Here is a 26,974-nt window from a genome sequence, read left to right as displayed (position 1 = left end):
CCTGGAAAGTTGGGGTGTCCATGCAGGATGAAGCTGCCTCCTCTTTCTGGTCCTGTCTTTTTTTTCTCCTCTTTCTGCATCTGTTGCAACTCTGCCTTTGCCCTGTGGCTGGAGCAAGCTGTGGGGCTGCAGACCTTGTCTGTGGATCTCTGGTGTCTGTCCGGGAAGCCAAATGTTTCTTCTTTTGCAGTTAGGTCTTTCAGGAGGGGAAGACCACCTCTGCCAGCATGGCTGAATTCTTCTGGTAGCCAAGGAGTAACTGAGGGAGGTTTGTCTGCGTTCAGGGCTCAGCAGGTGGAGGCAGCTCTTGGTCAAGGGTCACTGGGACCTCTGCCTGGTGACTCAGCTAGTGCCCAGTCTGGACTGGAGCGTGCTACTGGATCTGGAGGCCTTCTATCCCTGCCCTGCTGAGGGGTCTGTACTCGCTTGCCTGTGGTCTGGCCACTGATCCAGTGCTTGTGGAGTGAGCCTGGAGGGTGCTGGAAGTTCCTGAGGCCCAACAAAGCCTATAATGCATCTCTGTGACCAGTTGTCCCAAGCTCCGGAGGTCGCGTGGTTGGTTCTCGTGATGGGAGCATAACCTGCTCTCCAGGGCTTGGCAGGCAGCCCTGCCGACCTTGCCCGTGTCTGGAAGGGCTGCGATTGCTCATGACGTTGGGCAGGTGACATCAGCCCCAGCCTCCTGCCTCCATAGGTGTGCAGTGGCTGGGGCACAGCGGGGCGATGCAGGACATACCTGTGGAGCCTGTGACTCCTCTTGCCCAACACAGCTGAGCGTGCCACCAGACTCAGGTCTGCTGGAGCAGCCAAGGCGCTGGCAGGACCTTTTCCAGGCTGATCCTGTGGCTCCTGAATTGGTTCCTGTGGAGATCTGCGTCTGCTAGGCTAGGCCAGGCAGCGTATTGGGAGTGAGGGCGTCCTTTGGCAGGATGGGCAGAGCCTGCCTTGCCTCAGAGCAGCTAAAAAAGAGGCAGTTTTGGGTAAGTCACTTGGCCAGCAGCTGCAACACTCATGCCTGATGTTCTGGTTTGGGCACCAGGCACCCTGTGTCTCGTGGGATGACCCTGCGTCCTCGTCCCCAGCGTAGCCGTGATGGTGCAGGAGTGGGAGATGGTGTGTGTGCTTCTGGCTTCTCATTCCTGGAGGTCCAGCAGAGTGGGATTGGTCACCCAGGCTGCCTTTCCCCCAGGCAGAAGAGATGACCTCTTCTTGGTGCTCTGCTGACCTCAGAGGCTGGTCTGCCTGGAGCTGGCTGTGCATCGCGGATGTTGACTTGTCACCAAAAATAGACCTTTTGTCATCGGGCAGCGAAACGTTCTTGTTGCCCGCTGTGTCCTGCGGTGTCCCTGGCTGAGCACCAAGGGCTCTGGCCAAGCTGCCCCCTCAAGCCCAGCTCTTGGCCACCAGCACTGGGGGGTTTGGTGCCCCCGGCACTGCAGCAGGAAGGGGCTGGTGCGGCGTTTGCATTGTTGGTGGACTCGCGCCAAAGGAAGCTCTTGCGAGGAGAGAGGATGGCGATACCAGAGCCCGTGAGTTGTCCCCTGGCTGGGAGTGGGGCAGGGGGAGCCCCATGGCCTGGAGCATGTGGGCTGCCGTGGGGTCACACCAGGCCTCGGAGCGGCCGCCGTTGCCGACATCCCCAGGGCTCCCTGCGGGCTCCTGGCTCGGCAGCGTTCACACTAGGATGCTCCCCGAGTGCTGCCGAATCCCTGCCAGCGATGTTTTATGTGTTTTAATGGACAAGATTAATATTAATTTGCGCTTCTTTTTCCCCTTTTTCCTTTTTTATTTAATATTTAGCAGCCCAGAGGACTTCTCCCTCCTTCTCCCACCTCTGGCAGGAACAAAAAGAACTCCTCAGCAAGGCCTGGACGTGGCAGGGTTTGTGCTCAGCTCCAGCCGAACCCTTCTGCTCACGTTTAGGTGTAGGCACGTGCTTGGGCTGCAGTGCCGTTTGTGCTCAGCCATCGGCCTGTGCCCAAGCATTGCATGGATGGGGCCAAAACGCTCTGTGAATGCGGGATTTTGCTCCCGTAGGCAGAACTGCAGGTGATTAGGTTAGCTAATTGTTTCTAAAACTTCTCTGTGGGGGCACTTGAGGGAGCGGAGGCTTCGATCAGCACCTCCTATCCCAAAAGGACGTATTTGTTAGGGAAAGGCTGGTTTTAACTGGAATATTTCCTTCCTTCCCTTGAGATGGGCTTTGCCAGACAGGGGAAAAGGCAAATCTGCCTTGCGGCTGCCCTGGAAAAAAACACCTGCGGGGCTGCGAGCTATGAAAAAGTAAGTTAAAAGGAGAAAGGAGGATGCAAACAGCACCTGGCCCGAGCGGTGCTCAGCTCGGATCCTTTGGCTGATTGCTCTGGGGCTGTGGGGAACTGCCTTTGCTCAGGGTGTGAATGGAGATGTGGTATTTAAAAAGAATTCTATCTAGATTTATCTCGCTTCCTTTGGGCCTTTCCCCGTGGATGCTTGCTGCCTCTTGCTGTCTCGAGGGTGGATCAGCCTCTTTCTTCCCTGCCCCAAAGCAGTGAAGCTCCACAGAGCCCTGTCTGCAGCTCCTTCTTGCAGCACAGGAGGGCAAAAGCGAGCTGTCAGGCACCCAGGCCCAGCCTGGAGGCTGCTGCTGCTTCCCACAGTGTTTTCCTCCTTCCTGTTTACATCTGCTTGTGTTTCACCTCTGGGATGGTCCTAACGTGCGGCTTTAAAGGGTGTTTAAGGGAAAAGGAGGGCAAGGGAGGGTGTGTGGGAATGGGAAGGTGGGAGTGGTAACACCCTGGCTTTGTCTGCACCTTCTTGCTGCCTCCTAGCATTTTGACAGGACGGGGAGTAATGGTTTTAAACTAAGGGAGGGCAGATTTAGGCTGGGTGTAAGGAAGAAATGGTACACTGGTACAGGTTGCTCAGGGAGGCAGTGGTGGCCCCATCCCTGGAAACATTCAAAGTCAGGTTGGATGGGGCTCAGAGCAGCCTGATCTGAGTAAAGATGTCCCTGCTCCTGCGGGGTGGGTTGGACTGGATGACTCGTAAAGGTTCCTTCCAACCCAAACATTCTGTGGTCATTCCTGGGAGAGCTTTGCGATGCCAGTGGCTGCGAGGTGTCCGTCTATCTCACTGCCGTTGTCAGGCATCCTGGCAAATCCTGGTGAGGTTTGCCACCTTGTGTGATGCGAATTTGGAGACTTTGATTCTCCAGCCCTCACCAGAAAAGGAATGGTTGGCAAAAGGTAGCCTGACTCATGCATCCGCCACTCCTGGTTGCTCACTGCCACATCGGCTCATTCTCTGGCAGGCTTGAGAGTAGACGGCACGGAAGTATGAACATTCAGATGGTGCCCCCTTCCTTGATGCCTGGGCACCCCGCAGCCTTCTTCCTTGATGGGAGGCATCCCCAAATCTGCAAAGAGAGCACATTTTGTGTTTTGCATCTTGTTGGGATCCAGGATGGAAGAGGATGTGTTTCTCTTCATGTTGCTACAAACAGCTTGGTGCAAGTCTTCTGTGCCTCAGTTTCCCCACCCCTGAAACTGCACTGGACTGACTATGCCCACTCAGGAGGGACCCATCAGTCTCTGGATTTCTGTCTGGCTTCATACTGGTGGCTTCTGCTGGTGGGACACGTGTCTGGGTGGCTGTTGGGGGCAGGCACTCCTGCAGGGTGACCTCTTGGGGGTGGGATGGAGGCAAGCCAGGCTGGTTGTGGTTGTGTCTCTTTTTAGCCTCCCTGGAGTCACAGGGATGACCTGCAGATGGGGAAGGTGGGGAGCACGTCTCAACAGTCAGGTCTCTGATGAAGGGGCCAGAAGATATGCCTTCTACCGTGACTGTCACCTGGGGTGGGTTTGAGTGAGCAGCCCTGTGGTTCTTCTCTGCTGTGAGTCCCTCTGCCTCCAAGGAGGGCCTCACCGGGCTGTGAGCTTAGACTGGGAGGAGCATGGACACTTTGGGCCTGGGTCAGTCCTGACTGGGAGCAGGCACTTGGTTTAATGTGCCCGATCCTGCCGGGCCATTGCGTTTACCCTGGTTCATATTACTCTCCTGCCTTTATGCTCAGCAGGGGGTGGTTTTGGCCAGCCTTCAGCCTCTCTCTTCTGACCCCGTCTGTCTGTCCCCTTCACCCAGGTGAATCCGGAGAAGTGCCGCTTCGCCATAGGCCGAATCCTGAGTGAGGGAGATGCAAAGCCATCGGAAGAGCAGATCAAACGGTTCCAGAAGTATGGCTTCAAGATCTTCTCCTTCCCCGCTCCCAGCCATGTGGTCATGGCGACCTTCCCGTTCACCACGCCACTGTCCATCCATCTAGCAGTCAACCGTGTCCACCCAGCCCTTGATACCTACATCAAGGTAAGCCAGTGTGTCACGAAGAGCATTGCATGTATTTGGTGGACTGGCAGAAGCTTCTCTTGCTGACAGCTGATGAGGCTGCTCTGACATGTCATCTCTTGATGTCTTCCCTTGGGCACCACCATCAATATCCCTCCTTTTGCAATCTGGCAGGTAGTTCCCCAGCAGGGATGTCCTCCCGTTCGTTCTGTAGGCACAGGGTTGTGTTTTCTGCTGTTTTGTGTTTATGAAAAGCAAGTTATTAGCTGACAACTTGCTGCTCTTCTCCTTAACATAGAGATAAAAGCTGGTTTTCCCCTTGAGTGCCTTAGTTGTTGTTAGGATCTGGCAGGTATGTGCCCCTTCGGTGTAATGCATCGTGTCATCAAACTTCTGTTTCAAGTGCCAGTCCCTCTGGTGGGGCAGCTATCTTCTGCAAGGGTGGGAGGAGATGTTAGAAACTTTCTGGGCCATAGGCTTATGAATACTTGGTTTCAAGCAAGACATTGAAATTTGTTGCCTTTAGCCCTGTCTGGGCAGCTGGCTGCTGTGGGCTGTGTTTGCCCTCACCCCTCAGCTGAGCAGGTGGCCATCCCCGCTGCTTCTGGTCTTCTTGAAACCAGCTTTGCTGCCTTGCTTTGGCTGCCAGGACAGCTGCAGCAAGGATGTTCCCAAGCAGCACGTCTGACACGGACCGCTCCAGATCCAGGCTCTCTAGAGAGCAGGGATGGTCCTGGCCAGCTGGGTGGTGGAGAGAAGGGACTGTCCTTCCTGGAGGGGGAGGATGCTGGGGAGGGGCTGGCACACAGCCCCTGGCTTATCTGGCTGTCGAGTTCTGCCACTTTCATTTGTTCGTGTTGAAACGCACTATTTATAAACTTGCTTTTTCTGGCGAAACTCCCAGCCCTGTGGGGGAACTGTGTGAATCCCTCCAGCCTGCGCTGTGTTGCAGGATGGCTGCTCTGGTGCCATGCCCAGAACTTCAGCTGGGGGCTCTTTGCCGACCTTCTTCTCTGCCCTGGCCTTAGGGAGCTGCTTGCTGGTACCGGCAGATGCGTTAACACCGGCAGTGGGTGAGACCACTGCTGCTTGTGCCCCTGCTGTGTTGGAGAGCAGAATCAGTTCCCCGTTCTCCTCTCCCCATCCTCTCCCCATCCTCTCCCCATCCTCTCCCCATCCTCTCCCCATCCTCTCCCCATCCTCTCCCCATCCTCTCCCCATCCTCTCCCCATCCTCTCCCCATCCTCTCCCCATCCTCTCCCCATCCTCTCCCCATCCTCTCCCCATCCTCTCCCCATCCTCTCCCCATCCTCTCCCCATCCTCTCCCCATCCTCTCCCCATCCTCTCCCCATCCTCTCCCCATCCTCTCCCGCTCTGCCAGCTGTTTTGGCATGGGGGGGATTGGGCACTGCTGCCAGCCCTGCGATGGACGCGTGGGTGTGCAGGAAGGGGGCTGGCACGGGTGGGAGCATCAGGTTGGCCACGGGAGCGCTCGGCAATGCGGGGCTGATGCTGCCTTACTTGGGAAAAGGTCCTGGTGAGTGCATCTATCGCATGAGAGATGGAGTTGTTGGAGCTAAAAAGGGAACCACAGGAGCACCTGGCAGCTTTTAATGGGAGCAGCCGATTGCGAATTAAAACAAATAACTGAAAGTATAGGGAGCGCAGCACCCAGGGCCACGTACAGCGGGAGGGGACACATTTTGATCTCTGCCCCAGTCCTGGCAGCGTGTGCGTCGGGGTGTGTGCCTGCGACATCACCGAGTCCTGCAGCAGAACGTGGTCCCCTGCCCACGTTGACTGGGGGACACAGGTAGGGAGATGATGGAGTTGCTGGTGGGTATGGGGTGGAGGGGAATGGGTGCTGCCTGTCCCCACACGCCGCACCCTGGGGATGTCCCGGGTTTCTCCAATGCGTTTTGGGGGACTTCGGATGCCGTTTGCAGCCATGCCAGCCGCATCCCTGCCACTTCTCCCACATCCCAGACCACCTGCGCCCTTGGGGCTGTGCTGGCACGTCCCAGGGGGTGGAAGGATGGGGAAGGAGGGGGAAAACTTTCGTGGAAACAGGTGACCTATGCCCGCTCAGTGGTGGGAATGGGGGTTGCCATGGAGACAGCTTCTCCAAATAGCATCCTTCATCCCACCCCGATGCCTGGCTTCCTTAAGCAACCCGAGACAGCAGCGAGACAGAGATTTGCTTTATTTATTTATTTCACGCTGCGACTGCTTTGAGAAGGGTGTTGTTAATGAGAGCTGGGGGTCAGGCCTGCCGAGCGTGCAAGTCACCCCCGCCGCCCTCCCACCCCAGCGGCAGCGGGGAGGAAGGGGATGGCAAAAGACAGTTGGCCTGAAAGAGGGCTCCGAGGTAGAGATGAAACACTAACTCCCATGGAGAGAGGGAATTAGCTGAAGTGGAGGAAGGATGGCATGGCCGCCTGGTCATAGGAAGGAGATGTGGGAGAACAGCGGATGGGGAGGGAGGTGGAGAAGGCAGCGAGAGGGGTAGAAGATGGTGAGGGAGAGTGGAGAAAGCTTTAGGGATGCTGAAAAATAGAGGAGGAGAAAGGGACTGGATGGGATTTGTGTGGTGAAGGAGCCTGGGTTTGGGGACTGATTGAGGGAGCAGGACTGCGAGAGGTGGTGGGGAAGTCTAGGGCAGAGGTGGAGGAAGCCTCACTGCGGTGGCCCTCCAGCGCCCTTCCTGCAGCATCCCGAGGTTACAGCTGGGGACATCGGGCTCCTGAGGCTGAAGACTGCTGGACATGGAGGGCGAGTGTGGGTCCCTCTGAACTCCTTGGTGCGACGCTGAAGTTACAGAGGACGTCTGTGACCCAGGTTTCCTGAGCAGTGTGGGTGCAGCAGCAGCACCAGCTTTCAGCATCCTGGGCTTTGTGTGTCCGGGTCCACTGCTGCTTCGGAGAGACAGGGAAGATTAAAAATACAATTTATAACAATGATTGAAAAAATAAATAGGATGGCCAAGTCTCCTTTCGTCAGGGATGGGAGGGAGGTGGGCTGGCATGGAGCAGGAGATGCTGTGGTCAGGCTACCCTTGCAGAATGTGTCCTCACCACCCCCCCGGTTCTTTTGGAGCTCAGGAGCTGGTGGTTTTGTGATTCTTTGGGTGTAGCTGTGGCTTTTGGGAGCTGCAGGGAAATAGCTGCAGCCGTCTGTGGCAGGTGAGAGGACATCCTTCCCCTGGGATGACAGGCTGGCAGCAGCAGTGACTTGCTGGCTAGAATCACCTTTGGAGAAGCTCGGGAGAGCCTGCTGGCTCCTTGCTTCGAGTGTCGGTTATTTAAAGCATAGACTGGGGTTATTTAATGTTCCTTGAAAGCGTTTCTTCCCTAATAGCTCCTGTCAATGCCTCTCCCTGCTGCCAGGCAGGTGCGCCCCACTTTCCCAGGGTGTACAGTCCTGCCCCACGGCACAGCTGCCAGCCGAATCCAGCAGCCCTGACTCCTGGGTGAGAGCTCCTTTAAGCACATGCCACTTGGCCTTTGATTGAGTTGTAATTTCTCGATTAGAAGTGGGATATGGTCCCAAGTCCTACGTCTCTTCTGAGTTCGAATGAACAGCACGAGTGCTGGTTCATTTATCAATCAAGCCTGCAATCCCCACTACAATAAATCACATTTATTCAATGGGATCTGACAGCTGTAAACATGTGTTGGTTGGCGTTAATTATGCCAATCTCCTTTGGATCCTGGTGATCTGATCTGGTTGCAGCCATACGTTTATTTTGCCTTGGCTCAGTCTTTGCCTGACCAGTCTGTGCGTGCCCGAGTCAGCTATTTACCCGTCTGAGCGTTGGCAGGTCCAGGCTGCTGTCTCTCCTGGGACTTTCTTGCAACTCCTGCTGGCCAGAGATCACTCTTTGACATGCGGACAGCTTGTCAGCATGTTTTAAATGTACGTTATCTGGACGTATGAGCCGTATGTTATATCTTCCCATGGGAAAGCAAATATTTCACCCACATCCTCTGCCCGTGTTGTCTGGCTTTGTCCTAAATCCACTGCAGAAATACTCCTTGAGCGCTCCTCCTTTCTCGGCGGCACCACCAAGGTTTCTCCTGGCTGTGTCCGGGATCTGTGCCATCCTTCAGACTCTCCTCCCCTACCCGGTGTCCTGAACAGCTTCTTAACGTGAGCGGCTTTCTGTCTGTAGGGACTGGGAACCTACACGTGGTGCTGAGTGGCACCAAAGGCTCGGTGCCCAGCGTGAGTACGGCTGCGCCTCGTCTTTCCCCTCGGCTCCCTGACCGCGCTGCTACGGCCGCTGCCTTCCCCCAGATCTTTTGATGTTGCTTTTCTCCCAGTTATTATAAATGAAGCTGTTTTCCTGTCCCAGACAGTTTGTGTTTTAAAGGTGAAGCAACGGAGCGATCTTTTTCCTTGGCTTGGGTTGGCAGCTAGTAAAACGTTTGTGAAGAGGACTTGATTATTGGGATGTTTTTCCCCTTTAATTCTTTCTCCCGGTTGATTTCATTTCTTTATTTTGGACTCTGTGAAGGAAGCCTTTTTAAATACCAGCTTGTCATGTGCGAGTCGTCCGAGCTGCAGTCTGCGTGAGATCCGATCGCAGCTCCAGCCGATCAGCCCCCACCCAAGCTTTTCCTCTGGGGCTCTAAGAAGTGCTACAGATACGCAGCCCTCTCTGCTGGTGCTGTTCCTGAACCGTAGCTTTGCTTGGCCTCTTGACTCCTTTGGTCTCCTGCAAGCTCTGGGGACCAGGGTCTGAAGACCCTTTCTAAACCAAGGCCAAAGTTGCATATCTATCTCCCCAGGGAGCAAGATACCTTTATCCAGAACTTCTCCCCACCAGTGTGGGACTTTGCTGCCCTCAGTGTCTCATCATTTGGGCCTGGAAGGACTCATCCAGATGACCTTCTCCCTTCTTGCATCTCTCTGGGGAATATCTCTGTGGCTTTCTGGGAGATGAAGCTCTCCATCCTCCTCCTCCCTTTTTCGCGTGTTTCAGGGTGACTGGGAATCGGTTTGCAGGTTCCTTAAGAGTGGTTTGGGGTGCTGGGGAGAGAGGTGTCGCCTTGGCTGCCTGGCTAGGTGGGGTGACCTTCAGTTTAAGCCCACATGCGCTTACATATTGGTCTGTAGAGTTTCCAGGAAGACAGGAACTTGTCTGATGCCGCTGTTAAACGATCCTCATACATCAACTAAAACCGGAGAGGGGAAAAAAGCCCTTGAGAATTATAGAGGACTTGACATTTCTAACTCGTATTGATGGCAAAGATGAGACCAGAGCTGACAGCGTGACGGGCCGCTGGGCCCTGGGCTGGCAGGGGCTTGGAGTAAGTACACAGACTCTGCGCAAGTGTTTTGGGCTTGCGTGGCTTGCGCACTGCAGACACGCCTCGCCAGCCCGCCTTGCCCACTGGTTGCATACCCGGGGGCCGCAGTGGCAGCAGGCTGAGGCCGTCCGCAGCGGACACCTCCAGTGTCAGGGTACCCACAGAGCACCGGTGCCTCCAGTGGATGCGCTTGGCTGGGGTGGGGAGGTGGCTGATGATGGGAAGCCCCCAGGAGGGGTGGACAGTGCAGATGTACGCCTGGTGGAGGCTGTGAGTGTTTTCCTTTCCAGATTTTTTTGGCTTTTGTTGTTTTTTTTGACCTGATTTGACTGAGAGTGGGAGGCTGTTGACGAGCCACCTCCCTGGTTTTGCCCCACTGGTGGCAGCCAGCCAGCAGCAGGGTTTGGAAATGAGGGGGAAGAAACAAGACCCATCCTACTTGTTTTCCCTTCTCATAAACAGAGCCCAGCTCAAATGCTGCTCTGGCTTGGTTTATCCTACGACCAAGGAAGCCCTCAATGGCGTTGTCTTCATTGCCTGTCACTCATATCTGCATGTGCTACGTGATGGATTGAGTTTCTCTTCTCCTTTAGAAGCCCCATTGGGCTTGGGGATGTGTTGGGTGTTTGCAGTCTGCTCCCCCAAAGGCCTGCAGGGAAGCTGAGGCACAGGGGATGTCACAGCCAGCCTGCTGTGTGCTGCTGAGGTCTTCCACCACTGCTGTCTTTTCCTGCCACAGGAAAAGAAGGGTGAGGGCAGTATCAGAGATGACTTTGGGCAGGTGTTTCTGGTTGCCTGGGGGCTGGTGGGCGTTGGGGTGTGTGATGGTGCCTGTTGAGTCCATCACACTCTCTCCTCTCACCTGGACTTTACACACACCGTTTGTGCTGCTGGTAAAAGAGGTTGAGATGAGATTTTGGACTTATTTTAAGGGCAGACAGTTTAAGGATTGGGGTCCTGGCAAGCTACAAGCCTCTCCCTACCCACCCCTGCTTCCCCACTAGCCTGGTTGACACCGAAGGCGAGTCTGCAGCAGCTTGGCCAGCAGTGTTGGAGGGCATCTTAGGCAGGCGCGTGCTCTGTGCTGGGAGTCAGTGAAGCCCTTCATCTCAGGCTGGGCAGGAGGAGTGGGGACCGTGATGTTCCAGCCTGAGCCCCTTCAGAAGGTGACTTGCAGCTGCAGAAGCTGGAGTGGGACCCTGAGGTCTCTCTGCATGGCCTTAGCTCTTCCCGGGCATGTTCATCTCCTGCTGACCTGCACTGACAGCTGGTTTTCAGCGGTCTCTCTCCAGCAAGGCCTCTCGCTTGCCGCTGGTCGGCAACCCTCAGCTGCATGTCACATCACATCAGTTGGTGTGTTCACGGTGACTTCTATTTATTAAATATTTTTAGCGACAAAAACGCTCCGAAGAAGTTTCAGTGCTGCAAGTGACCTCGCCTTCAGCGCTACGCGAGGGAGTGGACAGCAGGGCGCCCATGAGGTCGGGCACGGAGCTGAGCCAGGTGAAAGGCTTTTGGGTGAATGGTGTTTAACGCCGTAGGGACCTTTGGACCCATCTCGGGGTCAGCTTGTGCAGCAGAGTGGGTCCATTTAACCTGTGTCTGCGGGGAAATGCATTCCTCCTGCGCTGCTAATGGAACATATGGGAATCCGGGGCTCTGCGTCACGTCTCCTGCCACTCACAGCAGGCATCCCTGCTTTCCCACTTCTCCAGGAGGAATTTGGCAGCCCCAGGCCACTGCTCATCTGCTGTCAGTTTTCCACAGTCCTTGCGGGCAAGCAGTGACTTAGCGCTGGCTGCACTTATCCATCAGGACCAGGCGCTGCCCTGGCGGAGCCAGCATGGCCAACTTGTGCCAGGTACAGCGGCGTGCTGGCTGCTCTGCTGCCTTGTGCTTGCAGGCACCTCTCCTCTTGCAGGCGCCTGGCTTCTGGTTCAGCTCTGCTGTTGGGTTGCATGGGGGCAGGTGTAAAAGTGCAGCTCTGGCAGCATCGCTGCCTTGAGGAGGAAAGAGGTTTTCTGGCCAGCTTGGAGATCCGGTAGTCACAAAGGCTTCTTCCCTGCCTCTGCAGCTTGTTTTATGTGTGAAGTCACCCATTTTTTTCCTAATCTCCTCGTTGACTCCATGCAAGCGCTGGCCCCAGCAGCAGGCAGAGGAGTCCAGGTCCCGTGGAAGCAGCTGGTGTGGAACACAGGCTGCCAGCCACTGTGACCCCCCCCAGTTCTAATTGATCGCAGAATGGGAACGGCCCAGGTTGGAGGCTATCTGGAAAGATCATCTGGTCCAACCTTTCATGGGAAAGGGAGCCTGGCTGGGATTGCATCTTGAAAGCCTCTGGCGCTGGGGACTCCATCGCATCCCTAGGGAGGTTGTTCCAGCTGGCAGCTCAGCCCTGGCTCTCTCCCACCGTGGGTGCTTTCCGATGGCATCCAGCATTTTGATCCTATTATCATCTCAGCTCCTTTTTCCAGGAGCGGTTCCAAAGGCAGCTCCTGGAAGGAAAGCAAACTTCAAACGCCTGCCTTTCCATGCGTGCCAAACCATGCAGGCATCCCTGATGGCCCGATGGCCACAAGCCTGGCTCGGTGCTGCCGTCAGCCGGTGGCCCTGCTGAGGGGCCTCTTCATCCCAGGCGGGGGCGAGAAGCCACCTCGCTCTTCCAGCCGCATCTTTGGAAAGACAGGGTTTGCAGCCTCCTAACGACTTACCCAGCCTTACAAAACTGTGACAGAGATGAATCTGCTCAGACACAAAGATTTGCTCCCCCCCTCGCCTTTACAGTGAGGATTAATGATCACGGAGGAAGCCAGGGATATTTCAGATGGCCATCCAAGGGAGAGAAAGAACTGAAATGATTTGCCTTGGGCAAGTAGGGAGAGTAAAATACTACAGTGCTTTTCTGTCAGATCTCTTTATCGACTCGATCTGTACATGTGCTCTCCCATGGATGTATTTATAGAGAATCCCAGAGGATGCAGTCGGCTCGAACGGTTTTCTTTGTCAGGCGTTGGAGATGGGTGCGGCTACCTGCAGCAGCGATGTTGTCCCAAACCTTGGGGTCTTCACTCCTTGCCAGTCAGTCAATTATTTTGATGATAAGATTGATCTGTCTCTCTGCAATTATTTTAGCAGAGTCCTAATGAGTTTTTTCCTGGGATGGTTTTTCCCCATAGCCCTCCGAGCCAGACCTTGCCAGCTGTGCCAGGCTTGAGAAAGAGCAGAAATGAACCCGATCAAATGCGAAACAGCTTCTTAGAAATATTGCTCTTTCCCAGCGAATGCTCCTGGCCCACTTTCCCTGGCTCTGAAGCTCCCACTTTGAAACCTGCAGAGCGGGGAGATAATACATTTGAAAGCAATGGCATTTTTACCTCCAGAAAAAGGATTATTGTGCTATGACTAACTTGCACTTTTTCGATTCTAGTTACGTATAAACTGGCAGGAAAGACCTCGCTTTGGGGAGGGCAGAAAAACGAAAACATTTCTTTTCTGCACTGAGTCAAGATATGGATGGGTGGTGATCAAATCACAGGGATGAAAGAGCAAAATTGGTTCTTGCTCCTTCCCATGCGGAGAGCTTACATGCCGTAGGCAAGGCGTGGGCTTTGGGGCTGCATTGGTGGCTGGAGCACTGGTGCAGTGGCCAAGCCCAGCTGTTTGCTCTGAAGCAGAAGGTTGCTCTGAAGGTCCCTCAGGGTCTCTTCTGTCTCTTATTTCTCTAACCCTGTTGTCTCTGCCTGCCTGCAACAGCCGCTGCCCTTCCAATGCTGTTCAAATTGCTGCTGCTGCTGCATGCTGGTGGCCTCAGGCAGAGGCCATGGGCTGGAGGTGTCCGTAGCTACCAGTCCTTGTGACCTGTGGTAAGTATGGCGGTTTGCAGAGCCTTCACGTCCTGGGAGGTTTTCATGGGATCAGAGTGAGCTTTTTCTCTGTTTATGCTGTTGCCTGGTGGCTGTCACTCTGCCGCACCTGTAGGGACTCACAGCCTCTGCAAAGCAGGTCCAGGGTATGGAGAGGTGAAATGGTTTGACGCAGAGCTATGTACAACCGCCACATCCCATCCCGCTTTGAGGAGCAAACACCCGGTGCTGAACCCGGGCTGTCCCAACAGGCTACGGAAAATCCTGCTGCCAAATCCTGGCCCTCTTGAACTCCATTGGATTTGCCAGGGCCAGGTTCTTCTTTGTGGTTTCCAGCTGCCTCTGCTGTTGCAGGGCTCTGGAACAGCTTGCAGGCTGGTCTGTGAGCTCCTTGAAAGAGGAAGGTCAAGCTGTGCTTAATTCTTGGCTTGCAGACTTTTGGAGAGCGCCTGGGAGCCCTCAGCTCCAGGATTCCTTTTGTTCCAGCATGTGGCAGCTTATTCCACCCTCTCTTCTTCAGCCAAACTGGGGAAGATCAGAGCTTTTGATAGAAACCGAGGCAGCTGATGGAGGTCTGCAGCCCGGTGGGGATGTCCAGGCTGCCTGCATTGCTTCTCCTGCTCCATCCCAGGTGAGCAGTCAGCCATGGCGAGCCTCTTCGCCTTCGTGGCTGATGGACTGGCTGGGGAGGCATCTGGCACCGCTCCTCTTCACTTGATTGCATAGAGTTTTTTCCCCTGCTGTCAGACCACAGTGGGCAGAGGAGGCAGCAGATCCCGGGAAGCAGCAAGGATGAATCAGTGCTTGTCCTCTGTCATCCTTGAGCTGACTTCTCTCAGCACCCCTTCTGCGGTGTCTGGTGTTGGTAAGAGACTGAAGGTACCTGTTAACCTCAAGAGTGGATCAGCACCTGATGAACCAGTGCCTCTTGGTGTTTCAAGGCAGCATCCCAGTTCTTTGTCGTAGACCCTCCTGACGTTTGCCTCTCCTGGGCTCCTCGGAGCTCTGGTGGGTGTGAGGTGGTGGGGACTCATGCCTTGTTTGAGCAGATGCGTTTCTGCTGGGTTTGCTGTAGAGATGGTCTCCCTTTGGAAGGGTGCCTCTGCTCTTTCGGGGCTGGCAGGAGGTCTGGGGCTGCGATGTGAAAAAGAATGTGCCTCCAGCATGGAGGAGTGGAACAAATCTGCCTAAGAGGTGAGGTGATGATGGAGAGTCACCTCTCCTTCTGGGCAGCAGAGGAAAAGTAGAAAGAGGTTTCTTTGCTGACTTGGAACAGAGCCTAAGCACAGCTTTTGGGACAGGATCAGATTCCTGTTGCTGCCACGTCCTCCAAAGCTCATCTCTTAGGGGCGTTTGAACTATGGATCTACTGGTCTGTGTGCAGAGGAGGAGCTGAAGAAGGTTTTTGGAGGCTTTCAGGGTTGTGAGAGTAGTCCAGCTGCAGCAGAGAGCCTGAGCTCCGCTCCAGCTTGCATCCAAGGGGCTCTGAGAGCCGGGAATCTTGAACCAGCACAGAGAGGGAGGGGACTTGCAGGCAGCCTCCCCCGGCACTGGGGTGGCTCAGTGGAGACACTGGGCTGTGAAATAGAGTCACTGGTGAGGTTTGGGCTGCGCTCATCTTCCAGGCTGATGAGCCTGGATTTGGCAGGTCTACGTTTTGTGTGTCTGTGCTCCTCCTAAAGCTCAGCGAGGCTCCGCGGGTCTGAGGCCGAGCTCCAAATTAAAAGACACCGAACAGTGTGGCTTTACATTTCAAAGGGTCTGAGGGAGCAGAAGGATGCCAGGGAGTTTCTGGTGCTGCGGAGTAATTGGGGTGATTTTTTTTTTGATGGTTTATATGATGACTGCCAGGTGCTGAATCCACAGGTGGGTGGGTTTACCTGTTCTTCTGCTAATGTGAGGAATTGTAAGGACACCTCAGGGATGAAGGGGCGTTACAGAGCTGAGAGCAGGTTAGTAACCGCTCTGCATCCCTGACTCTGCCCGCTTATCACAGTGATAACTGGTGGACGGGCGCATTTGCATCGCAAGACCCCTGGAAACGTTGGCTCCTGTCCCCTGCTTCCACGCACCACCAACCAGAAGATCTCCTGATGCATTTAGAGCTGTTACAGTGTCCATTTTCCTTATCTTCATATCTCTGCAGGGTGAATCTTAAAGGAAAAGCACTGCTTGAAGGTCAAGGACAGAGCTTTAAGTTAGCTGGGAGAGTGGTTGGTCTGGGAATCTCTGTCCCAGCACTGCGCTGGGGGTTGTTGCCTTTCAGATGGAACCCAAAGCGGTGTCCTGGCCCCATGGGCATGAGGAGGGATGCACTGTGGCTGTTCACAGAGTGGGCCTGTCCACAGCTGCCTGCCAGCTATGTGCAATTGCAACAGGCTCTGTTCCCATTCCGAGGGGTGTAAGGCATCCCAGGAGGGCTGGAGAGAGGGAAACCGCACCCTCCTTCCCACTGTGGACACTGGTGTTTTCTTCTCACCTCTGGACGGGTGATTACTGTCAGCTGCTCCCCTGGGTTTTATTTCTATCAGGAGCTGGTGGCAGCTCCTTGACATGCAGAAAGGTAGATATCTGTCATCTGCTGTGGCCAGCTGCTCTTCTTTTCACGCTGTGCAGATTCACAGCTTGGGGTAACGTCCGCCCAGTGGTACAGTAACCAGACCGTGAGTTAGCAAAAGCTTATCAAGAGGTCAGAGAAAGACTTGCTTTGGTGCTTCTCTGCTGAGCGGCTCAGGAGATGAGCAAAGCAGAAGCGGCTGCTGTGGCTGCAGGACCTGCCTGATGCCGTGGGCTCACAGTGGAGGAGAGTGGACATCGGCTCCTCTCTGTTCTTGTATCCTCCTCCTCTCTCACATGCGTCTCTAGATGCCATGTTCACTTGTCCCTCTCTTGCTTGGTTCCTGCCTCCCCAAGAAGCCCTCGCTTGCATCTCCCACCAGTTCCTCTGCAAAGCTGCATCTCCCAGTAAGAGCTGCTGTGGGACCCATAGCATCAGACCAGCATCCAACCTCCTCCTCTCTTGCTAGCTCAGACCAAGCAGCCTTCCTGGGGTGGAGCTGCAGCAGCACAGGGCAGAGTCTGCTCTCTGCCCACCGTGAGCCACAGCTGTGTGGGGAAGGGTGGATGGGGACAGAGGTGCTGCCACAAAGTCCTCCACGTCCTCTATGTACCTAGAGCTTGAAGGAGGGCACCATGATGGGAAGAGGGGCGCTGGCCTCCAGATGTAAGGCACCGATGAGGATCAGGAGAAGCTCTAGAGGCTGCGGCATGAGCCATCGATGGCGTCATGCATGGCTGTGCATGGTTCGGGGTACCCAGGAGAGTGAGCAGTGGTGGAGATGAGGAGGTGGCTCCCTTGCAGGGAAAGACCTGGAAAACCGAGTGGCCCAGTGTGGACCTGGAGCTTTCCTGGCTGATGCAGCACCTCTGGGAGAGAACACGACCTGGAAAGCCGCAGGCTTGTGGAAGGACAGAGTAAGGCTGGGCTCCATCTTCACCTAACTTGCTTTGATTTCATCTGATTGATCTGTGCAGTCAAACTCACGATCCTGCGCTGGCAGAGGAGCTGTTGCCAGACTGCAAAGGTTGCTGAAAGCAGCTGCTGCCCTCCCCTGCTGCCTCTGTTACCAAGTAGAAGAGCCTGGCTTTGGAGGTGCTTGGCTTGTGTCCCCACCAGCACCCCCCCGGCATGGTGCTCGGCAGGTGCTCTCCTCTCCAGACCAAGGTAACGAGCCCCCTGGGACCCTGCGCCGAGGTCCCTTGTGGGCCAAGGAGGAGGAGGTGAGGGCTGCAGAGGAAAGGCAGGCACCCAGCCCCACCTCACCTCCCGCGCCTGCTCTGGGCAAGGTGGCTGGAGAGGTCTTTAGGCACGTGCAGCCACCAGAGTGACATGTCCTGGCTTGGGGACATCTGGAGCTGTCCTGAGGTCCCTGATCAATTTGCCTGGTGCTGCTCGTTTGCCTCCCTTACCCCCTCCTCGCCTCTGCCTGTGTTTTCACCTCCTCCTGTGTCGCAGGCAGCCTGCCTGTTTCTTTGCCTTTTGCTTTCTGCTGCCAGTGCTGTTTTGTTTGCGCTGGGGATTTCCTTGGGCGAATCGTTATCACCGGTGGCGTGCGGTGACTGGAGACTCTGGGGGCTTCGTTAACTGAGCTCACTGGCAGGAGTCCTCGTAGTGATGGGGCTCACCAGGATCATTGGCTCTTTGCCCTTTGCCTCAAAGCTTTGCCGGCTTGTTCATAGAATCGTAGAATGGTTTGAGTTGGAAGGGACCTTAAAGGTCATCTAATTCCAACACTCCTGCTGTGGGCAGGGACACCTCCCACTAGACTGGGCTGCCCGAGGTCCATCCAACCTGGCCTTGAACACTTTTTGGGGTAGAAGTGCAAGCTCTTGGATGTTGGAACTCAAAGGAGGCTTTCCTGGAAGCCTGTGGGGAAATGTCTCTTGTTCATTTAGTAAAATTCAGAAAGGCGCTTGTCCTGGGCTTTGGTTTCCTTTTGAAACATGGGGACATCTTCTCCCCAGGGCAGGAGATGGAGAAGCAGGAGAAAGCAGTGAATCGAGGGTGAGTACTGGCCTGTGGGCAAATGTCCTGCAGCAGAGAGCCTGGGAGGGATCCCTATGACCCAAGGCAAGCCTGGGTCTCCCTGAGCAGGAGGTCAAACAGGTCTTTCTCCACCGTTGGCTGCACTTGACCAATAGTTTGGAAGATCTTCCTGTCCTCGAAACTTGCTTTCTGTCATCTGATTTGCTGGCGTGCTGTACTGGTGACATGATGATGGACATCGTGATCATCTTACCCATTCCTCCTCTGCAAATCAGTCTGAAACACTCTCGATCTTCCTCCTTCGTGGCCTCCTTACCTTCTAAATGAGGCTGATAAGCCTGATGTTAAGTCCCTGTTGGTGAGGAGGGAAGGGCTATTTCATCTGGGAATCAGGCGGCTGCATCCCAGCTTTGGTCTGGGCTCCTGGTGGCTTTATCTGTGCAAGTTCAGCAAGGTTAAGTTCTTCAGCTTCCCTTTTCAGCTTTCTCAGCTGTGAAATGATGGTGTGAGGCTGAGCTTAGCTCATCATGAAATGTATTCGATGAAGCCTGGGAGCTGGGGGCGTTGCAGAAAGACAAGGTTGTTCAAGGGAGGTAGAAAGGGATGGGGGGTATTTATTCCACTGCACCATTTTCTTCCCCGTGGCATTAATGTGACATGTCCTGAGTTTGTCCTAGTGACAAACAAGCTGTGGAAGAGCAGCTGGAAATGTGCATGATCCCAGGAGGATGGTATGTGGAGCAAAAAAAACAAGAGGAAAGGGCTGAGATTTGGGGTGGGCAACCCAGACATTGGCTTGAGAAACCGAGAGCTCCCACTGTGGACACCAGGCACTCCTGCTCCATCTCTGCTGCTTTGGATATGGCCCACAAGGGTTTCCTCACGGGGCCTGTTACAAGTGAAGATGTGTGTGAGAAGGCCACCAATGACGAGCCTCCACTGGGCGTCCCCGTCATCCCTCAAGTGAGTGGTGGCCTGGGAGATAAAGCCATCACAGAATCGTGGAATGGTTTGAATTGGAAGGAACCTTAAAGCCCATCCAGTCCCACCCCCTGCCATGGTCAGGGACACCTCCCACTGGATCAGGGGCTCCAAGCCCCATCCAACCTGGCCTTGAACCCCTCCAGGGATGGGGCAGCACCACTGTCCTGGGCAACCTGGGCCAGGGCCTCCCCACCCCAATAGTAACAAATTTCTTCCTAATATCTAATCTAAATCTCCTCTCTTTCAGCTTAAAACCATTCCCTCTTGTCCTATCCCCGCGCTCCCTGATCCAGAGCCCCTCCCCAGCTCTCCTTTCAGCCCTGGAAGCTGCTCTAGTGTCTCCCCAGAGCCTTCTCTTCTCCAGGCTGAACAACCCCAACTCTCTCAGACTGTCCTCGTGTAGGAAGTGGGTTGGGAATGTCCACCTGGATGAGGAGCACTCCGGGCTCTCAGCTGTGAGTTAGCCGCTGAAGAAGATCTCTCACTGCAAGAAACAACCTATTGTTGGGTGCCTCAGGGTGGGGTTGGACTCTAGGTCAGGGCTTACTGGCCCTGCAAGCAGCCTAACGAAGAGCTGTGTTTCAGAGAGGCTCTTTTTGCCTTCATGGTGCCCCACGTAGGGTGGGAGGCTGCAGTTCCGAGAGCTGTCTGGCTGAGGTGGGATTGGCAGGAGAACGTCTTGGGCAATGAGCCCTTTCCTGAAAGGTCCTGCCTTGACAAGAGGGAGAGAGATTGCCACAGCTGCTGCTCCTCGCAGCCTCGCCGAGGCAGCAGAGCAGGCAAAGCAATTTAGCATCGCTCCACTCATCCGTGATGGCAGAGATCATTGCATCAACCTCTTCAGCATTGTGATTAATGCTGAGAAAGCATCCTTTGAGGGCTGGAAGGAGAGCTTTGGTCCCCAGAGACCCCCACTCTGAAGCAGAGGCAGCCCTCTCCAGCTGTGATCCACCTCTCCTACAGTCTCATCTGCCTCCTTTCAGGCACAGCTGTTGACCCACACACTCCAGTAACGATGGAGCTCCTAGGGGTGGGGATGGGAACCCAGGTCTGGTCCCTCAGGGGAGGAGAGATTTTGTGGATTTATGTGGATTTCTCATCCTGTAATGAAAATCCTGTGTTTGAGCTTCCCAAGTGGTCACAGCCAAGTTCCCCTTTGGAGAGCTCGCGTGTGGGAAGGAGGAAGAGAGGAAGGGATGTGGTTGGGGTCAGGTAGGAGGAAAAGCGAACACTTATTGAGGAGCTCTGGAAGCTGGTAAGAACCATCTCCCCAGCTGGCTTCGCTTACCGGTGGAGGGTACAGGAGCAAGGAAGAACGCGGGGACGTGGAAGGCACTGAGTTTTTAGAGAAATTCATTTTTTTAAATGCAAAAGTTTGCTTCATTTCTGAAACTCTGCTCCAGGACTAATTACAACCAAATCACCGTCACATCAGGGGGGACCCAAGCCCCATGAATTGTGTGTGTTTGCACCATCTGCTCCTCATTCTGCAGGTGACGTTCCCATAGTCAGGGGCAGTAAAATAAGTCCCTGGGAGCACATGGACAATGTACCTGAGCATGTCTGGGCTGGCAGCCTTGTCCTTCCCCCCCCGCCAGGGGCTCTGGTTGCCTGTGGCTACTTTCTGAAAGGTTTTGTCTCATTGAAACTTGCTGCCTGGCTCATCTCTGAGGATGGGAGATGCTCCTGGATGTGCCGCAGCATTTCTCAGCCGGGCACTGAAGGAGCGGATGTCCAGAGCACCTCCCATCCGAGGCCAGGCTGAGAGAGTTGGGGTTGTTCAGCCTGGAGAAGAGAAGGCTCCGGGGAGACCTTAGAGCAGCTTCCAGTGCTTTTAAAGGGGCTCCAGGAAAGCTGAGGAGGGGCTCTTGATCAAGGAGTGCAGGGATAGGATGAGAGGGGTTGGTTTGAAGCTGAAAGAGGGGAGATTGAGATGAGATCTCAGGAAGAAATGTTTGCTTGTAAGGGTGAGGAGGCCCTGGCCCAGGTTGCCCAGAGCAGTGGTGGCTGCCCCATCCCTGGAGGGGTTCCAGGCCAGGTTGGATGGGGCTTTGAGCCCCTGATCCAGTGGGAGGTGTCCCTGCCCATGGCAGGGGGATGGAACTGGGTGCGCTTTAAGGTTCCTTCCAACCCAAACCATTCTATGATTCCTTTATCCTGGGGAGGAGAAAACTGCTCATGGCTCTCGCAGCACCTTCCACCAGTGTTGTGGGAGCCCATGTCTGGTCCCCATCAGGCCTTCTGGGGCTCTGGGACCTCCCGTACCCACCAACCCACGCAAGCTCATGCCGTTGCCTCTGGGTTTGGCCGTACCTGACAGCTGCCTCTTCACAGCCCCTGTGGCTCCGCCAGGGTGGGAGCAGCTGGGGAATTCAGCTCCGGGAAGCGCAGGCAAGGTGTAAATTGCATGGCGAGCTGCCTTTGCCAAGGTGAAAATGAAAAACCAAGCTCTCGAGCCTGGCGTTTCGCGGCTCCCACAGTCCAAATGCACTCCCTCTCACTGCTGCAGAGAGGATCTCGGGGGCTGATTTTCACCTGCCTGTCCCAAAGCCACAGCGCTGCCGTGTCGGCAGGATAGTGTCCTGGTTGTAGGCGGGAGGGGGACCCGCTATGGGAAGCGGGGGAAGCGTGTTAGTGCGGAGGGCAGCGAGAGATGCTGGTGGGCGTGGGAGGTGCTAATTGCCAGGTGCTCTATTTTGCTACCTGGAGGATTTGCTCTCCTTTGGTGAGACTTTGTTTTCTGCTGCTGAAGTGCTGGTGGTGCTGCTTGGTTTTCCTGCTGGCTGATGGAAATCGCCTTTTCTTGATTGCAATTATATCACCTTCTGTTTCTGACACACCTCGCAGCCCAGAGGATTTGAAAGTAAAGTGCACGTGCGTGGGAGCAGTCTCACCACCTCTGAAATGTGAGTTTTTCCAGGCTGGGAAGCAGCAGCTGTTTTGCAGCCCTCAGCAGCCTGGTGTTCGTGGCTGTGCCGGAGCTGGCTCTGAGTGGCGGCCGTGCCGGGAAGCAGGTCCTGCCAGCTCCACATGCATCCTGCTTGAGCAGCGAGCTGAGACCTCAGGGTTTCCTTGATGCTTGAGGTATTACTTGTGAAAAGCACATCTGCCTGCCTCTCCCTCCAGCAGCTTGTCCTCCCTTCTGCCCAAACCATCTCTTGTGCCAGTGGTTCCTGCTTCTCGATGGGCAGCCACGGGCACCCAGGCTTCATCCCTGCCTCCTGTGGTCAGACTGCAGCTTGGCGAGGACCGGAATCACGGAAGGGTCTGAGTTGGAAGGGTCCTGCAAAAATCATCCAGCCCAACCCCCTGCTGTGGCAGGGACATCTTTCTTTCCCTGGATCAGAGTGCTCAAAACTCTCTCCAACCCAACCTTGAGCACCTCCAGGGATGGAGCACCCACAGCTTCTCCGGGCATCCTATGCCAGTGCCTCACCACCTTCATCACAAGACTTTTCTTCCTTATATACAATCTAAACCTGCCCTCTTTCAGTTTAAAGCCATTGCCCGTTTTCCTGTTGCTACAGGCCCTGGTTAAAGTGTTTCTCCATCTTTCTAACAAGCTCCATTCATTTTAGTGAAAAGCTGCAATAAGGTCTCCCAGGAGCCTTCTTCTCTAGGATGAACACCCCCAACTCTCTCAGCCTTTCTCCATAGCAGAGATGGTCCAGCCCTTGGACCATGTCCATGGCCTCCTCTGGAGCTGCTCTGACAAGCCCATGGCTTGTCTTGTGCTGGGGATCCCAGAGCTGGAAGCAGTGCTCCAGGTGGGATCTCCGAGAGCAGAGGGGACCATCCCCTCCCTCAACCTGCTGGCCGTGCTTTTTGTAGTGCAACCCAGGAGACACTTGGCTTTCTGAGAAACAAAGTTTGAAACCCAGAGAGGAAAGGGTACCTTCATTTCTTTTGCTTTCATCATCTCAGAGTTGAGACCAAGGCAGTGCTTAACCTCAAGCTACCGTTTGGGCAAGGAGAAATGGAAACAGAAACATCCCAGGTCTGGGTGTGGGGTGGTGTTATGGCCCAGCAAGGATTCTGTCACCTGGTTGGACTGGGAGAGTGCCAAAGGGCGCTGGGTGCTGTGCAAACTGAATTGCAAAGGCTCTCTGCACTACCTAGCGCCCGTGGTCTAAGATAAGCGGGGATGACACACCGAGTGTGGAGCGTGTGAGGAAGCGAGGAGGATGTGGCACACAGCGCGCTCCCTCCGGTCCTAGCTGGTGGCTCAGTTTCAGCTCTAATTTTAGCAACTCATTTTAGGGCCCTTCAGCTCCACGAGGTTTTGTTGTTTCTTTAAAATCCCTAGGACTGAAGCATCCGATCCCTTCACTGGGGGGGAGGAGAGGATGGATGTCTCCTGCTGGAAGCGAGACGAGGGGAGTCGAGAGGAGCTGTGTTGCGTGAGCAGGCAGGAGGTGCCAGTGTGCGGGGACGGGGCTGGTGGGTCCCCTGATCCCCCACGGTATGCTGGGTGCCAGCTGACTTGCTGGCACTAACTGGAGCATCTCAAGTGCTCCCCACCGCCTTCCCGATGATCCTAGAAGTATTTTGGGGCCGACAGTGGGTTCATTTGGAGCCTGGGCACTGCTGACATGCCTGAGCATAGTGAGGATCCTGAGAGCATCCAGAAGGCTCGTTTGCTGATCTCCTAACAAGCTGAATTTTTCCAGCAGTGGGAGATGAAACAGATGCAGTTGGTGGCATTTGAATTCCTAAGCAGATAAGCCTGACAGAGTGACAAAGCCGGTCCCCGCAGTGCCCCAGCTTGACTTCTTCCCAGCAGGTGCCGAGGGGCACGGTGCCACGTAAGCACCACACCACCTCCTTCCATTTGGGCATGATTCTGCTGGGATTTTAATGACTGCAGGTCATGTCTCAGCTGCCTTGTTGCATGTTCTGTAGCCCTGGCACTGCTCTTCTGCCTGACTGGGGAACCAAGAGCATCCTCTGGTTGGGAGGCTGCACCCAAGCCATTCCATGCCCAGACAATAGGGTATATTTCTTAATGGACAAGTAGGGAGGGGGAAATTTGTGCTGCTGGGGATATGCCATCTCCTGCTGCTGAGGAAGATCTCCTGAATCAGTGTGTAATCCTGGTCATTCTCCCTGATGCACAAGGCTGGGGGATGCTCCATTCCTAGAGGGATGAAGCTGACCTGGAGAATGTCCTACAGGGAGGTGAGTGATTTGTAAACAACCCAGGACTAAAGACTGGGGGCAGGGTATTATTTCAACTGGGAAAGGGTCGTGCAAGAATGTAAAACGTTGTTCCTAGAGGATGGTGAGCAGCACCGTGGCCCTCAGATGGGCCAAGAAGGAAAAGGCTTCACAGGAAGCAGTGAGTCTGTTGTAACAGGAGTGCCGGAGTTGCTATGCGTGTCAGGACTGAGCTGATGGGCTCTGATGCACTGGCCTGTGCTGTGTATGTGTAGCTCGACTGTATGGTTTACGTGCCATAAAGCTGATGCTTTGTGTGCCCAGGGGAGCGTCCTGCATAGAGATAAGCCTTGTGCGCTGCGCTGCCGCTTCCGTCTCTGCTGCTGTAGGAAGGGTGAGCTCCTGGAGGGGGCTGTGAAGGGAGAAGGCACGGCACGACCTTGCGAAGGGACAAGTCCCCTTCCCTGCCCTACTTACTGAGTCCTGCTGTCCTAGCCAGAAGCCTGGCCCCGGCATCATCGACATCCCACTGTTCGGCTCTCACTGAGCTCCTCCGCCCGTGTGAGACTACATTTGATTTGACTCAAGGGCTCTGCATTCCAAACTCCACATCCACCTTGCTGCTCCATCTGTTTGCTTAGCTGCACAGCGAGTGAGGGGCTTCCTCCTCAGCTCCAGAGCATGTTACTGCCTGTTGAGCATCTCTGTTGTTTTGCCATGTATTTGAGCCTTTGCTAACTTGCTTTCTGCTTAAGCCTTCCCCTTTGCACTCTGCTCTCCAATCTCTTCAGATTGTTTTTTTCCCTTGCAGCAGCCTTCCAGCCTTCCTCTCCATTGGGATAATGCTAAAGCTTCTCTGTCCTATGCTGATACCTGACTTGGTTGCGCTTTGCTGCATCTCTGCCTGTGCTTTCCTGGCCTTTGCCTGCCTCCAGATCCCCTTTGGGATGATCACAAGGGCCATCTCCCTTGCACCCCCTTTGGATGATTCCTCTATCCGTTTATTTTTATGATCCCCTTATCTGTTTCTGTTGTTCTGGCTCCCATTTCATCACCTCTGCCCTTTCCTGAAGTCTTTAGGCAGCCTCATCCTTTTGATCTCAGCCTGGATGGGACAATGTTCCCAGCTGCCACCTCCCTGCTCCTTCTCAGGGATGCTGTCCTCTCCTGAGCCCAGCTGCCGGTGCTGCAGCAGCCCTGCCAGGAGCTCAGATGCTCCAGGAAGAAGCACAGAAGCAGATGCTGGCTCTCTAACCTGGCCTCCAACTTGATTTGTACAGGCATAAATTGGGATGCTGAGGCTCTAGTTTCCCCCCATTTCCTTTTGGGGAGAACCCTGGATGCATTGGGAAGAAGTCAAGTATTAAGTATCCTTGTAGTTTTCTGTAACGAGGCGGGTGTTGGTATTGATGGTGAGCATCTGGCCACCTCAGCATCATCCCACTGACCTGGTCCATGTCCATGGGCTTTGGCTGTAGAGCACCTGGGCTTTTCAGGCTTTGGGGAGACAAAGCTGCTTCCCACCCTGGCAGAGTGGAGCATCCTCATCTCTCTTGTAGGATAATCCTTCAGCGTGAAGCAGCATTTGGCCCAAAAGCCAGTCTGGGACCCTGCTCTTCACACAAATCTGCATTTTTGTTCCTTACAAAGCCACGTTTCCAGTATTTAGTGTGTGGAGGGAGCATTGTTTGTGCTTTGGAGGAGTCACTGCTGTGGCTGTGTAATAGGAAGGGGAGTTGTAGCAGCCTAGATAAATTGTAGGGACAGGGTACGACTCGCATCTGCTCTTCAGGAATCCCAGGGTGGACTTTGGAAAGTCATCTTGAGATGTCGTGGAGGCCAGACTGGAGCGCTGAGGCTTTAAACTGGTTAGAGACCTAAATATGAATTTAATACAGGTCTCTTTGGTCTAAGATCCTTTGAGTTGTCCCTGTCTGCATTAAGTGGTGGAGAGCCAGCTGGATGCACCCAAAAAACCTGCGAATCTTGGAGATACCCATCTCTGGGATGTGTTGCAGTAGCCTAAAATAACGAGCTGCGCTGAAGATCGGTTGATGGGCTTGTGGTTGGTAGAGCAAGGGGCAGAGCAGCGGGGAGGGTTCTTGTCTGCCTTGTTGCTGAAAAAGCAAGAGTGATATGAGCCGCCTCTGCTCTGCTGCTAAAAACAGCCTGTCTTGTTTTTATTTAATACAGTTTTGATCCACATACGTTAGCGTTTCACCTGCCTGCGAGTGGGAACGCTGGGCTCCCAGTGCCTTGGAAGCCCGCCCGTGTCCCTGCGCATCCCTGCGGCACTGGGATCGCAAATTGGTTCTTCCTCGGTTGGAGGAGGGACTCTGCCAAAGTTCAGTCTTGGAGGCGTTGGGATGGGACGGGTAAAGCTTCTGCTGGGGTTTGGTTTCTGCCCCGGTGGTGCCGGTGGGTAAACTGAGGCTCCACAGTGCCGGCTCCTCTGGGCTTGAAAATGACTTACATGGGGTTTTCTTCCCCAGGAGCCTGCCAGCACGGAGGTGTCCCTCCAGGTGGCCTTACTGCTGGCACGGGGGAGAGGGTCAGCGTTGGCTCCCCTCTGTCCTGGATTCTGCCTGGTGTCGGCATTTGGCCAGGAAAGCAATGATTCAAAATCAGCTCTGCCCATCCCCAGGGGGGTAGGGGATCAGGAACAAACAGGCTTTTGTAAGGTCATGGTTGATGTGTCCATAGAGCTTGTCCTTGGAGAAAGGCCAGCCCTGGCTTTGGAGAGCCCTGGAGGGCTGGGGAACCTGCCCGAGGATGTCTGGGCAAGCCA

At 54.8% G+C, this 26,974-nt stretch overlaps 1 protein-coding gene and 1 long non-coding RNA gene across 2 annotated transcripts in view; both read left to right on the top strand.

The window, feature by feature from the left end:
• Positions 1-26,974, top strand: part of TEX264 (testis expressed 264, ER-phagy receptor) — a 42,321-nt gene that overhangs the window by 4,306 nt on the left and 11,041 nt on the right. Inside the window, exon 4 of the mRNA XM_054076819.1 lies at positions 4,123-4,344. Coding sequence (XP_053932794.1) covers positions 4,123-4,344 — 222 coding nt within the window. The remainder of the gene's footprint in view (positions 1-4,122; positions 4,345-26,974) is intronic.
• Positions 4,424-7,271, top strand: LOC128853275 (uncharacterized). Its single transcript, XR_008451708.1, has 3 exons — positions 4,424-5,396; positions 6,044-6,137; positions 7,021-7,271. It is a non-coding gene; the product is annotated as an uncharacterized LOC128853275 (long non-coding RNA).

The sequence above is a fragment of the Cuculus canorus genome, chromosome 11, assembly GCF_017976375.1.
Source record: "Cuculus canorus isolate bCucCan1 chromosome 11, bCucCan1.pri, whole genome shotgun sequence".
Lineage (NCBI taxonomy): Eukaryota > Metazoa > Chordata > Aves > Cuculiformes > Cuculidae > Cuculus > Cuculus canorus.
Note: the sequence above shows the minus strand (reverse complement) of the source record. Positions and strands in the feature narration are given on the sequence as shown.